Source organism: Nanorana parkeri, unplaced genomic scaffold (genome assembly GCF_000935625.1).
Source record: "Nanorana parkeri isolate BGI_ZX_2015 unplaced genomic scaffold, ASM93562v1 scaffold107, whole genome shotgun sequence".
NCBI lineage: Eukaryota > Metazoa > Chordata > Amphibia > Anura > Dicroglossidae > Nanorana > Nanorana parkeri.
Genome location: NW_017306375.1, coordinates 1,640,073 through 1,655,776, shown reverse-complemented (window position 1 = coordinate 1,655,776; position 15,704 = coordinate 1,640,073). Strand labels below are relative to the sequence as shown.

General features: G+C 40.1%; 1 protein-coding gene across 1 annotated transcript in view; it reads right to left on the bottom strand.

Annotated features, from left to right (window-relative positions):
- SLC26A2 (solute carrier family 26 member 2) overlaps window positions 1-15,704 on the bottom strand; it is a 45,908-nt gene that overhangs the window by 17,656 nt on the left and 12,548 nt on the right. The window contains exon 2 of the mRNA XM_018553048.1: window positions 2,608-3,232. Within this exon, the coding sequence (XP_018408550.1) occupies window positions 2,608-3,219 (612 nt within the window). The 5' untranslated portion in view covers window positions 3,220-3,232. The remainder of the gene's footprint in view (window positions 1-2,607; window positions 3,233-15,704) is intronic.

Here is a 15,704-nt window from a genome sequence, read left to right as displayed (position 1 = left end):
CTAGTACCGCAAGGCAAGCCACTCCCTGCTCACCCCCTTCATGTCCCTTCTCCAAGCTAATAAATGGACAGATGCTGGGGACTGCTCTGTCCCTTGTGATCTTGTACTGGACAGGAAATTCAGGGAAGCTGAGCTGAGAGAGCCAGCTGTTCAGAAAAATTATGACTGTAATTGTTTGCCCCACAATGTAAAGAAATACTTTGCTGGGCAATTCATTTTTTCTAAAATCTGGATTCATTAGTGAAAATTGTTTTGAGTGTTTCACAGTACATTAAGCATGTTTTAAAATGTTGTCGTTTATATCTAATCCCACAGACTGTGCTGCTCTGAATGTTAGAAAAGGACAGGAGGGAACCTGCACCGGAAGGTCCATTGCACACTAGTGTTTCTGTTGCTGGTGGTAATTCACCTGAGGTAGCTTTGCTAAAGAAGTAGAGAAAATACTCACCTTGCTGGCCAAACCAGCAAGGCATTGCTCCATCAATACTCCCTTGCTAATGAATCAGGTTCTACAGCCTTTCAGTCATCAAGGGAGAAACACAGTAAGAGCAGGAAAGTGTTCTATTTAACATTCTGTTGTTCACAAGTTGCTAGTGTCACATGACCCTTCACCTAACCCCCTTTAGCAGTCTTATAGTTTCATGCACCACTCTCACTCTCCTGGAAGCATTTTACAATATTCTGTCTGCCTGCACCCTTACTCTTGCAATATGCCGAGCTCTTCCTTGAACATTGACTCGCTCTGCAGTCTACACCCAACACCCTATGCTGCTGTCAATCAGGAGGCCAAGTGTCACTTTCTTACTAAAGCAATCTTATCCAGATGTACTGTAAGAACGCTCATGGGTAAATCAGTAGGATGCTCTAAAACTTTCAACTCAAAAGCAAGATCTGGCTTCCTAAACTAGCTACACTACAATTACAACTTAGAAGACATGAAGCCGATTAGAACTGCTGTAGAGTGTATTAGCACCAGGGGGCAGCCAAACCTCAGCTAAAAGTTCTCACACAGAACTTTCACGGAGGGTCTGAAGGTGCCCATACACCTTACAATTATCTGCAGATTTTCTGTGGTCAGATGGAAAAAGTGCAACAGATTGGCCCAGGTGGAGATTACTCCATCCACACAGTTAAGTGTAGATGAAGGAATCTGTTGCACCTTTTCCATCTGACCACAGAAAATCTGCAGATAATTGTAAGGTGTATGGCCAGCTTTAAGAGCTCACAAAGTCTTAAAGCCTTATTTCTAAAAATACTAAGCTACACATCAGCAAAGCTCCAAAGTGGTGCAAATTTAGACCAGCCGTAAATATCAGACCAGGTCTGGGAAAGTTTTTTGGTACAAAGTTTCCAATGATAGTAACAATGTTTCTGTATGCAAAGGTCATTTATTCTCAAAACAGTGTGGGGTATTGATGTTTTGGGTACGGAAATTTGCATGTGTTTTGAGTATCGTAGGATAGAAACATAAAAATGGAAAAGATAGTTTGTTTGATGGAAAATTCCTCAATCTAAAGATTGTCTTTTTGGGTGATATTTATCTAAGAAAAGACATAAACAATCTTTCTTGGGAAAAGAACAGTTTTCTCAAAATATGCAAAAACATTAAGATATTTCTCCCTAGTTTGAGATTATGTATAGCATAGCAGTCACAAACAGTTGCGTATCTAGCCTTCTAGTAAGCCGGTGGGGAAGATGTGGTGTCGGTGGTGGAGTGACGCCGCTCTGACAGGTTGCCATGAGCATCCCAGGTTGCTTAGATCTGAGCAAATAAGTATGTATGACCTTTACACATCTCCCTGCCCAGCTCTTAGCAACCTGGGACCCTCTGGCTGGAAAGAGGACAGCAGGTACACTGCAAACATTCCGCTTTGTCTACCACCCCCTCCCCTAGATGACCCAAAGAGAAGCCGCCTGAGGCAATAGCCTCGGGCTGCCTTATTAAAGGGATAGCCCTGGTCACAAAAGAAAACAGACGTATGAAACTAACGATACATTAGTAGTCATATATGTGGAAATCCCTCACCTCAGCTGGACAGGTACCTGAGGGCCTGTTACGATTGTTGAGCTGAATACCACAGAATTAAAGACCCACAGGTACAGTTTGAGTGTGTTAACAAAGTGTTCTAGGACAACAACTATTATTGCTGGTTATGGAAATCAGTCCCAAACTGATGTGTGCAGGGGAAACTGGGGACATACCTTTATTTCTTTGGTACATGACAGAGCAAGCACGATGCAGCAGGGGAGAAAACTGGACCAGGATGTGAACCATATTAGAGTGAGATGCAGGCCTCAAATGTTAGCTCACCATATGTCTGCATCTGGGACTTTATTTATAAAACTCCAGGATTTTAAAAAAATTAACCCTTGTCTACCCCCTCACTGAAAGTGCTAAACGCTCATTCAACAGGGCAAAAAAAGAAGACTTACTCACCTGATCCTCGTCCTGCGGCATTGACCTTTCTCCCCCTCCTCTCCGGCTGTGAGCACTTAACCTTTTCATTGTGGGGCGAGCACCATTGCAAGGGTTAATTTTTAAAATCCAGGAGTTCTTTGAAATACACAAAATCTGGAAATAGAAACATTTTGCTTTTCAAGACTTACCTGATAGACTCCGGCCATGAATGTTACTGTAGCTCCTACCCTAATCGCATAACAGCTTTTATCACATTCCATCGTTAAAGTCTGATTGATATTAAGTGTCTCATTTCCTACTAAAACATTTACGGAATGGCTTCCTTGACCTTCCAGTTTGTCGTAACCTGCGGCTTGCAGTTCCCGGTCCACAACTTCACCCACCATTAAACAAAGTACTCCAAATATTCCAACGTGAATATGTTTAGAGGTTCCCATTAAGAAATAAATAATGCAGGCAAAGAATGAGGTGTAAAGGCCATAGATGGGCTCCTGATTAGCAAGAAGTGAATAGGCTATAGACTGCGGAACCAGCAGGATGCCCACTATAAGTCCAGACATGGAATCTCCCAGTAGGTTTTCTTTTAGTTTGTATTTGGGTAGCCATCGTAGCACAGGCAGGAAACCGAAGAAAGTGTCTTTGGCTTTACTAGGTGAGCAGCTACATGTCTCCTTAATTTTTTTGGCTACTTGTTTTTGTAGAGGAATTGTTTTCTTCTCCTTTTCTTCCAGCAGTATAGAACCTGGAGGATGAGGGCTCCTGTGAATGGCTTGGAGATTGTCATTGACTTCACTATTCATCTTGAATTATTTTCTGAAATAATAAAATAAATTGTGAATTGCTTTGAGACCAGGAATCATGCTCTGCAAATGCTCAGTAATTGTCAAATTGACATCATACAGTATATACTGCATTCAGCATATAACATGCTCTATAATATATTGTGTTTAATGCTTCCTTACATGCTTTGTGTTGTTAATGATTATTACAGTAATTACTGTCATACAGTCCTTTAACTTTATTTAATCCACTTCCTTCCTGTCTCCAGCTAGCACTAAATGATATGGATGTAGTCATATACTAATCTTCTGTTGCCAAAGAAACCTAAATATGTATTCCTCTTCTGCCAAATACATTCTAATCTGTGCATATACTAATGAAAATTCAGCACATGGAATTTATCACCCATTCTACCAGAAAGGGGCAAATGTACCCAAATGTTTGTGAAAAGAGGTCCTGCACTACCACCTACAGATCATGGGGAAACGCTTCATCTCTGATTGGGACACACCATAGTATTTCACGCTTGTGTTCACAATTGTCAATTTTCTTGTGGTAAAACATCAGTATTTATTGATCTATGTTATTATACCGAATGGCAATAATGAAGTAAAACTACCAAGAACCCTAGCTAATATTCTGGCCATGGTACTCCACTGTGTAAATTAATACATTTTTAGAACAATTTTGACATAGTCATGTAACATACTCATGTGAATGAGATCCTATTGGTTGGAAGAGCTATGTTCATTGCACTTTGTTATCTGTAAATTCAACATTGCTAAATTAGCACTGCAGTTTACAGTCAATTAAGGGCTCACCCAATATACATTGACTGGCTAATGCTTAACTTCTGGCAAAACATTTTCTTTACTTTAGGATAAGGTGTGGAAGGGTTACAATCTTTTGTCAACATTTCATTGCATTCTGTGTTTCATTTGGGAGATTTCTTCTCAGCTTTTGTGTATTTGATGTTGGGCAAGAAGTAGAGGCATTTTACCATACTTGACCTATTTGAAAATATGTCACAGGACAGGAAATTAGGGAAAATCGTCCAACTTGTGCTCTCTCTGACAGTGGGTTTGACTTGGCTTAGTGAATGAGGTGGCACAGTGCTGACTTCAAACATCCAATCACTTGTATGGTATTAAAAAGTCCTGTTGTTTTAATTTTCCATGCACATTTTCCATGTGTATTCAAAGAGAACACAGTTTCCCCTCATTCACTAACCTAAGTAAAAATACCATTGCAAAGTGAAAATTTACTGTGCAAGGTGACCATGCTTTACTCCTTTACTAAATCAACCCCATTATGTCAGACATTACAGAGGGTAAGTGAGAATCCCTTTACGTCATATCTATTTCACAGGTGGCAGACAGAACAGGAAGTGGGGAAAATCTGCCCACTTGCTGTTTATTTGACAATGTGTCAGACAGAACATGAAATGTGGGGAAATGTCTCTACTTCCTACTGACAGACACAATAGAAAGTGATGGAAAATGATATTAACAGGGACACCCACAGCAAGCATAACTCATTTTCCAGCAGAGTGAAGAAAGTTTACTGTAGATATAATTTCTATTGGTAGACAGCATTTTAAACCTGACGTTAGTTCTAAGCCTTCCCCACTGTATCCAAGACTAAAAAATAAAATAATTTGGGTGAAATTGGGTTTTAATGCGAGAGAAGGATCTTACAATCCCTTAATTCTTTTAATAAACACTTTATTTCATGTGTGGTCAGCTTTACTGTGTAGAAATCTAGAAATCGTTGTTACTGTTGACAAGTAGCAAGTGCAAATGATCACTTTATCAAGTGAAATGTCTATCTAAAGCAAGATGCAAAAGATTAGACGTTAGTATCGTTACACCCTGCAGAGCTGAAACAATGTACTGGGAAAGTAATCTTTGTAAAGCTCTTTTGTTTTGTTCAACACTGATGATTTTTTTAGGCTCCCAAATGATGTGTTCATTTTCAACCTGCCAGCTCTACTCCCTGCAGAAGGTCTTTATGAGGATTTGACCCACTTCCCCCTCACTCACCCTCATTCACCGTTTATCCATAGAGTTTTCTGTACAGAATACTTTTTTCTTTTTTAGCTGCTAGGTGCTGCAGCAAGTGTTAAAATACTCTGAGCGTGCAGCACGTAGAAGAGTTGGACCGCTCATCTCATACATAACACAGCTGCCAGAGTCTCCAGTGCTCTGACCTGGCCCCCTGCATACTACCCCAATCAACTGCTTGAGCGCTGACTCTCTTACATTCTGCCGCCACAGAGTATTTTAACCCTTGCCAAAGCACTTGGCATTTATAAAAATAAAGAGCAGTATACAGCTACAGCAATAGCTCAAGAGGGTAAAGTTTGGCTTTAAAGCAACCCTGTTACTTTCAACAAGGTTAAAATACCCCGTGCTGGCAACATGTGTTAGAGTTGGACTGCTACTTTCACACACAAAACAGCTGCCAGGGTCTCCAGTTGGGCTGCAACTAATGATTATTTTCATAATCGATTAGTTGGTCAATGATTTTTTCGAATAATCGGATTTAAAAATTAAATAAATACCATCCTTAATTTAAAATAAAATACACAAATGCAGTGTTACAAACAAAGTTTACTTCAGAATAAAACTGCATGCAAAATGTTTTACAATCGCACTGCACTGAAACGTACGGCATTGCGGTACCATCCGCTCCAGTGCGGGCAATCGCACTGTGGGTGGAAGGCGCATTTGGGGTGCCATTGAAATGAATGGAACTGCAACGCACCTCCCACAGCAGAATTTGTCAGGACAAAACCGAAAATTACTTTTTCTTACCACAGACGGCAACTGAATGTAAGCAGGTTGTGGGCTGGTGCACTAGCCAGTCTGCTATTGGCCATTTCAAATTGCAATAGCCAATAGGAGGCCGGCTATTGCATCGCCCACTGCTTGCTGTGCCCTCCTCCCAGCATGGAGGAGAGAGCCAGAGGATCCAACCAACCAATCGATAATGAGAATAGTTGACAACTATTCTTATAATCGATTAGTTGGTTGCTGGCCTAGTCTCCAGCGTTCTAGCATGCCCCCTTGCACCTACCCCAATCAACCACTAGAGAGCCGACTCATCTACATGCCAGCACAGGGTGTTTTAGCCCTTGCTGCAGGACTTAGTATTTATTAAAAGAAAAGAAAATAAGAACATTATATGTATTTCTGTATATGCAGCCTGAGTGCTTTACAGTCCTAAATTAAGAAGGTTAAGTTTGGCTTTGCAGCAACCCTGTCACTAGTATAAAAGGCTGGAATAGTGTCACTGTGTAAAAGAAGGAAAGAGCCCAACTACTAGCCACTATGTCACTACTGTGTTCTGTAGAGCTGTAGGGGTCAGCAGGAGGAGCCACAGCATGCAGCAGGCGATAGACTATACAACACACCTAAAAGTGCCAGATAGCAGTGGCAGGAGAGTGTAGACTTGAGTAGCTGCCCACCAGAAAAAATGTAATACATTTTCACTACCTGACAAGTATTACCAGGGCTTGAAAAATCCACTCGTCTGTGACGAGAGGAAGGTGGAGCCCGACGAGCAGCTTCCCGGCCTGCTGTTGTAATTACACGGCCGGCCGGGAGCTTTACAGTCAAGCGATCGGGCGTCTCTATAGAGGCTCGATCGCTTGTATCAGCAGCTGTCACTGCCGTTGCCGGTCCCGAGATCCGCTGTGCCCGATGCGGCCGGGACCGGCACGGCTCTGTGACAGGAGATCAAAGGGAGTTCAGTATACGAACTCCCTTTGATCTCCTCTCAGTCCCCGAATGCAGAAAATGATGTATATTACATCCCTTCCTGCATTCAGTGTCACTCTCCAGCTAGAGAAGCTGACGAAGCCGATCTCTGCTTCATCAGCTTCTCTGGGATCCCTAGGTGACATTAGGGGTCTTCGAGACCCCTGATGTCTCCATAAAGAGGACCTGTCATGTAAATTGGCTATCCCATAGGGGGCTTCTTAGCCCCCCATGTAATAGCAATAAAGTTGTGTGTAAAAAAAAAAAGTAATACACAAATTAAAGAATCATTAAAAAAAAAAGTGTTTTGCGATTTTGCGGGCGCACGTAATTTTAAGGCTTGACATGTTTGGTGTCTATTTACCCGACGTGACCCCGACTTTTATGTTTTAATAAAATATGGGTAAGAATAAATGTTTTATAACATAACTTAGGGAAACTTTTTTTTTTTTACATTTATGGTACTTTTTTCATTATATAGTAAAAAAAAAAAATACCCCCCCTCCCCACCGCCCCCGTGGTGATTATATACCTCCAAAAGAAAGCTCTATCTGTACCCAAAACTTTTTTACATAAATTGCAAGGTTGACTGTCATGCTGACTGGTGAAATTTCTGACTGACTGGTGAGACACCATCAAATTTTTCAAGCCTTGAGTATTACTATTCTTATTTTACACGGTGGCACCATTTCTGTTTTTTTATAGTAACAACAGGGTTACTTTAAGTGTGAAATTAAGTGAAGTGAAGATGTGTGCATTTCAAACATCAAATCATGTCCACAGGTATGGAAAAAAAAAAGATTAGACGTTTACATTGAGCGCAGCTTGGCTTAACCCTCACTTTACTCTTCAGTAAATCAAGTTTTAGGAGTTATAATGACCAAGTGATTGAAAACATCAGTGCACCGTATAAAGCCCTAATGCATTTACAGCCAGGGAGATTACCACATCGTATCTGAATAACTTAATTGGCAATAAATGAAATCTAGTAAGTCAGCAACAACAAATAGTAGCTTGGAAATAATCCATCATAAGAAAAATGTTGGCAGACAGCTTTAACCAAAACAAAATTTTAATTGGCAATAAAGTACTTAATCCTATGAATCACTGGAATTATTATTATTAATTGTTAAATACAACACAAAATGTAATCACCCATTTTGGGTGGGTACGTGTGGCTCAAATCATCCACCAGCCTTTTATATGTCTTAAAGGCACCAGACACTCTCAAAGTACTTTAGATGTCTATCCTTTCCCACATGGCCATAATGAAGGTGCAATTATCGGCTAACTAATCGATTTTGAAAATAATCGTTAGCTGCAGCTCTAATTCTTTTACATCCAGAAACCCCATAAATGTCTTTATTCTACAGGACAATCTACATGGGAAGTGGGAAACCATAATTTGGCTTCAGATGACTGGTAATTCTGTTGCTGATATGTTACTTGAGACTAGAAAAAGAAAACCTATTAAATCAGTGACAAAAGTACTTTCTTCATAGCTCATAACTGTCCCTTATTTGGAGGGGCTGTCCCTTTTTTGAAACCAAATCCCTCTGTCTCTTTTTCTTTCTCCATTGTCCCTCTTTTTTGGCTGATGTATAGACCTTTATAAATAATGTGCTATTTAACTATAAAAAGTTTTATACGGCACCATGTTTCTCATCTATCGTTCAAATTGCTGCATCTGTTAATTTGAAAAGCCAGGAACCAGGAAACAAATTGGTGAAAATGTGGGTGTATCCAGTTATTTTTGGCATATTAATTCTTCATGGTTCACTTAAATGGGGATGAGGCAAGAGGTTTATCCTCATTATGACCTTTTCTGAGCCCTCTCGATTCTAGAGCGCCCCTCTTTTTCTCTTTCTTTTCGTTTTCTTTTTTCTATTTCCTTTTACATCTAGTTCTTTCTTTTTGTGCTGTTGGTTGCTTGTCACTTCTTGTTCCCAGAGGATTACCCTCTCTTGCTCGGTATGCTCTGTTTTTCCTCCCCCATGTCTCCCCCTCATTTCTTTGCAGCCATGACTCTATTTTACACTGTAGTTGTGACCAGCGCTGACTTCATGCTTGAGTGCCAGACTTATGATTGTTTGTCTTACTAAATTTCCCTTCTCCTGAGGAGCTGGGGAAGATTGATGAAATATTATTGGATCCTTGTTGTACTGGATGTCTGATGCATTTTCTATTTTGATGTTGTGGCACACTGTTATTTCTAATACTTGTATTTTTTAAAATTCTTTTAAAATATAAGTATAGAATAAAAAAATAAAAATAAAGATGTGTCCTTTGGCTACATACTTTTTACGAACAGGTGTCCCTCTTTCCTATCTCAGAAAGTTGGGACATATGTTTTCTTTGTTACCTTCTCATGTATCACTTGTCCCTCCCTTTTAGATTGTAATCCCTCAGGGGCAGGGCCCTCCTTACCATCCTGTCTTGAATTGTATTGTGATTATAATGTCTTCCTTATATTGTAAAGCGCTGCGCAAACTGTTGGCGCTATATGAATCCTGTATAATAATGCTAATAATAATAATCCTTGGATCTGTTGCATGCTTGTCCTGCACCTTGATTGAAAAAGAACTAAGGGTAGCAATGAAAGCCCCAGGTTTTCTATAGAGCACATGTGTCAAACTCAAGGCCCAGGAGCCAAATCCGGCCCACCAGGCCATTTCCTAGACTTCTACTTTCAGATCTAGGTATTAAGTTATTACTAAAACCAGTGATAATCGAATGCAGAGGCAATTCGATTATCACAAGATTAGATACATTTATATAGTCTTACAGGCCCTTTGAGGGCAACCATAATGTTGATGCGGCCCTCAATTACATTGAGTTTGACACACCTGCTATAGAGGTTTTAAACGTCTATGCTTTATACTTTGATATTATGTGTAGTGTCTATGTAGCAGTATGAATAATCATTTTGGTTTTTTACTTCCGGTGTTCTTTCTACATGGCATCACGCTTGCATAAATTATATCTTCACATCTTATAACATGACAGTCACAGTGGATCATTCATTATGGTGAATTTATGAATTCCACATAAAACACAGTTTCCTTGTTCTGTGCTCACACATAGCACAAGTTATCCTCAGTGAACTCTCACCAAGTGCCAAGACCTGGAAAGGGAAAAATCCACCAGTATCCCTATTAGCATGTGTTAGGTAGGGGAGGGAAAGCATCAGTTAATATTTGCTAAAATCGATAACCACTGTTCAAGGACAGACACATGTACAAACACAGCATACAGAAAATGCTCTGGATTAGAACATGTATTAGAACAAGTATAATTCCATTCAAAAAAAGTTTTTTAGTTTATTAGAGTGTGAGAGGGTTAGAAACATGTGTCTTGATGTGATATCATTTTTGTGCTACAAGATGATTATGGCAAATTTTGACATAACAGCAGTCGACATATTTATCAGAGGGTCTAGCAACAGAATTAGTGAGTCTTAAAAACCAGCCAAAACTTTATTTGACTAGGGAGGCCAAACTTTTTGTCACAACTTAACTCACAGAATCTACAATACTACACAACAAACAAAAAGGGATTTCGGACTTTCCGATTGCAAATGCAGTGAAATCGATGACCGATTTCGACCACACGGACAAAAAAATTAGAAGGAGCATATTTTTCTCGATTAAATGAAAAAATTCTAACGGTGAATGCGGTTTTCGTTCAGAAAACTCCATTCATTACAAAATCAAATGTTACATAAAAACGAAAATCAAGTGAAATTTCAAACGACAATCGCTAAGCCTCTGATGGTATTATCGTACCTTCTGAGGGGATTTTTCGTTCCAAATCTACCCGTGTATACCTTACTTTAGTTTTCGAGCAGAATAAAGCTTTCCTAAGCAACCTAACCAATGTGCTGATCCCAGCATATTCCATGAGTCTGTTGGAAATGGCCAAAGGCCCCTTTTACATGAACGTTTGGGTTTCAGGTTTCCAACCCTCTGTTTGCAGATGAAAAACGGACAACATGCATCTCTATGGCAATGCGGATGAAAACTGATGACCATCAGTTTACATCAGGAAACCCCACTGTCAGTTGAGGTCTGCAATTTGAGATGGCTCAGCTCTGCATTTTGACTGACTGGGACTGATGTAACCTGATGTAAACTGATGACCAGCTTACATCAGTTCAAGTTACATCCGTTTTTTGGGACTGATGTCGTAATACAGCATGGCAAGCACAATGCATGCTGGGGGAAAGCAAAGAATTATGGGAATTTACCATAATAACAAAAAGTTCAAAACGGATGTAAACTGAACTGACAACAGATGTGCAAACTGATGTAAACTGATTCAGTTTTCATCAGTTTTTTTTGTATCCGTGAACCTTGACTGAATTGATGACGCTCATGTGAAAGGGGCCTTATTCTATTCCTTTCCTTTTTCTCCAACAGTTTATTTGTTCAAATTTCTTTTAACACTTTAGTCTATTTTTTTTCTACCACTTCCTGGAGACTAAAAAAGTTATTTGCAGTCAATTTTTTTTCTACCACTTCCTGAAGACTACAAAAGTTATTTGTAGCTGTCACTCACGCAGCTGGGTGGATCTCGACATCGATGTCGGCATCCGCTCCGGCGTCTTAGTATACCGCGAGCTGTAGCGGTATACTGAGCTTAGGGTGACGGGAGGACACCATGTCATTTCTTCCCTTAGGCGTAAGGAGCTTTAAGAATGAGAACAATGAAAAGATGCTGGTGTCCAACTCGGAGGTGCTCCATCTTCTTATCAGAATGTATGCAGAGTGCTTAATGTGTGCCATGTGACAGGATGACAGTGCGTACCATTCATTTCTACAGGACTAGTGTCAGATTCCATTATCATTTCCTTCTAGACTGTAATCTAAAATGAGCAAGTTCCTTCAGATCATAAATATACTGTATCCTAAAACAATATGCACAATCAAAAGTACTCTAAAAAGACAGCTGTAATGTTTTCTTCAGACTTTGCTGTCAGCCTGCTTTACCAAAGCACAAATCAGTGCTACTCCTAGTTTTTCTGTCAGCAAACAAGCTCAGTTTTCTTACTTTTACACAGTCTAGCATTACAAACTAAAGAAACTAACTAGCTTTTACTTTGCTTTCTCTACTTTCATAAGACACCCTTGTTACTTACAATGCAACAGAGGATCTTACTAGCAAACCTCCCGAGTCACTTGTACTTACCTTCCCCATTCTCCCGGTCCTAACTCTGTATGAGTCAGGTATTGTTGGAGCTTAGGTAGAGTGGGTGAAGTATCCTCCTTGTCACCCTACAGTGTCCAGGCCTAGCAATTGGCCACTAGCCCCAAGCCCTGCAATATGAGAGGAGGTTCCATGCTCCCGTATACCTGGAAGCACCAGGTATTTTTATGGTGGTTCAGACAGAGTACAGAGTGTATTTTAAAATGTTGCCAGTTAAGGACATTGGGGGGAATTTATCACTTAAGCCTTGCAGTACGGGGGTAGCCCCACTGCAAGGGTTAAGAATAATTCTGACCCGAGTTCTTCTTAAATGTTACTGCAAGCGACAACCAATGCTGTGGGGGTTTTGTTTTGTTCATAATGACGCCAATTTAAGAAGTTAGGAGCCCCTTTTTTGTTTAAATTATAGGAAAGAACAGGGGAAAAGGTGCCACACTACAAGTCATGTGCCGTGAAGTGATACCCACTTTATCGACAATGCCCACCTTTTTGATTACTTCCACCAAAGGTAGGCGGGCAAAGCACTACACGCACTCCATCTATCTTCTTGTTCCCTTCAAGGTGCCCTTCTTATTTATTTTCAAATGTTGGCAACTATGTACATAGCATACGGGTTTGTAGTTATACAATAACTATGATACGTTTACAACCATATCCGAAACTAAAGAGTTTGATATATATCCCAACATCCAGTGTTTGGGGGAGATTCCCCTAACAGGTATCAATGGCATCATGCAGGATTCTCATTCTATCTTTTAACATTCATGCTATGTGTTAATTGGAATTTGTTTATTATTTAAATATTATAATTGTGTATAAATGTTCTGAAAGACTTATATGTACGTGGGGACAGTAGTATTTGTTTATTACGCATGCCGTTCCATTTCCTCTTTTTAGTGCTGCACAATGACTACTTTTTCCCCTCTGTCAGTGCAAGTCCAGACAGACTTAAAACAATACAGTCTTTGTTTTTTGTCTTTGTTATTTAGCAAGATTAGACCATGAGAAAGATACAGGAGGGATCTATATATGAGACACAACAACCAAAATCTTGAACAGGAAGCATGTCAAAAGTAAAATTTTATAGTATTCTAAAATTAATTGTTACATCAAATATCAATGTGTACAGATTAAAAACATGCATTTCACTGTAAAAAGATACAGGACAAAGTGACAAAGTCTCTTAAAAGTCCCCTTCCCTACCCACTGATATACACCTTTTCCCTCGCTCCTCCACTGCATTGCTCCTCCCTCTGAGTCCTAACCCTGTATAAGCTCTGCATAAGATGGATTTGTAGCGTACACATTTGATGTTGATAATGTCAACTCCTACTTCTCGTGACAGTGTTGTGATTGGCCACCCCTCCCCAAGCACTGCATGCTGGGAGGAGGTTACATACTCCATATCCCGTATTTCACATGGCCTACGACCGGGCTACAGAGTAGCATAGGAAGGCAACGAATATGAGTATAGGGGGGTGAATTTGCAGGTTCCTCCTATACCCAAAGGTTTGGGTTTATCATGGAGCTATTAGTATGTATCAGGAAAGCTTAGAGGTACTGTCAATATATGGTGGAGATCATGAGGTATCACAAGTTTTATCTGCATTGCTTTGATCTGTGTACAGGTTTGCTTTAACAGTTTAATGAGTAGAGGTCATTAATGAATAAATATCCAGAGTTAGGAGCTTCAGTATGTATAATTTGACTTGACACTAAGCTTATAAGTAATTTACTGTGCGCTCCTGCTTCTCAGACAAAATGTTATTTAGTATTCTCTCAGCAATGGGACCTTTGTCAGAGAAGATTAGTATACAAATTGCGGGTGTCTCTGGACTTTCCTGACTTTGAACTTTGAATTTAAAAAATGGTACCCCAGCTAAACTAAGGCTAAAAAAGTAGCTCTGGCTGCAACACTCATCTTCTTGCTAGCATTTTCTCTGCAGTATTTAGTTTTTTGCTACAAGCTGTCCTTTTTTTAGTTAAAAGAGAACTATGGGGTAACCTTTTTATCCCATAGTTCTCTTAGGTTCACGGGAGGACATATACTAACCTCCTCCCGTGACCCAAAACTCAGTATATAGTTTGCTATTTGCCACAATATACTGACAATACTGTCAAAATCCACCCAGCTGGCTGATTGACAGCGGGATCTGCCTATCTCGCTGTGCCCTACCCCGTCCGTTCCCCCAGTCAGCGCTGGAAGATCTGACAGTCACCGCTCTCCTGGGGGGAGATGATCGGGAAGTGAGCAAGCTTGAAATCAGCCGTACCAGCCTGAAGTGAATAGCCGAACAGTGTTCGGCTCACTTCACTTCTGATCGGTCATTCATTTGGCTGCCCTCGGCAGCTTTGTGAATAGACCCCTAAGATCCAGACCACAGACCATGACTAATGGTAGTTTGACATTAGTTAAGTCAGAAAAAAGGATGTTATCTTCACCGGCACATTTCAGGGTGGAGTGTGTTTTTCTGAAAACTGCTACAGTGATAAGGAAACTGTAAAAAACAAGGTAGAAATAATATGAAGAATAATCCGAAATATTGTTTTATAGTGTAATATGGCACATTTAAATAAATCAAAACTATTACAACTGCAGCTTTCCATTACTGTATGCTGGACATAAAGGATCAATCCACCCAAAGCTCATGTTTCCATGAAACCAACTGACATTTTCTTATATTTGTCTCTGCACTTGAATTTCTGGGTTTTAACATCTGCTGTGGCCACCATGATTTATTCCTGTTCTGCCTATTGTTTTTTTTATATACTGTATATTATAAAGAATGCAACAGATCTGTAGCAAGCTGAGCAAGAGCACCCACAACTTCCCGGTGGACAATAGGGGCACTAGAAATTATGGCAGTTGGAGTATCTAATAAATAAAATATCCAGGAGCTAACTCTGACCACTAGGCTCAAATTATAGCTAAAATTTAACTGGCCCGCATCATTAAACCCACTCCTGTGAGTCCAGGGCATTAAAAGAGAACTATAGCCAAACCATTTTTTGGCTTTAGTTCCCTTTTGGGTCACAGGATTATAATATTGTCGGGATCCATCCCGCTGCCTGACCAGCGCTGGAGAAACGGAGAGGGTAGGGGGGAATTGCTGCGGGGTGTGGTGGCTGATAATCACCGCTCTCTGCAAGGAGAAGCTATGACCAGTGGTTTCTAAAAGTTTAGCTCTTGAGCTATAGAGCCAGCGTGTGACAGCTGTAGTGTCACATGCCACCTCAAACTATTGGGATGAGTACATTTTACTCCCCCTGTAGTTCTCCTTTAACTGCTTGACGACCAGGTGTTTAGACCTTCTTCCTGGCCAGGCAATTTTTTAGTATTTAGCGCTGCGGTACTTTGACTGACATTTATTCCGTCATGCAATGCTGTACTGAAATTAATTTTGTACCATTTTTTAGGGACAGATAGAGCTTTCTTTTGGTGGTATTTAATCACCACTGCGGGTTTTATTTTTACTATATTTCAGAAAATTTACAGATTTTTTTTTTTTTACATTATGTTATTGAAACATTTTTTTTTT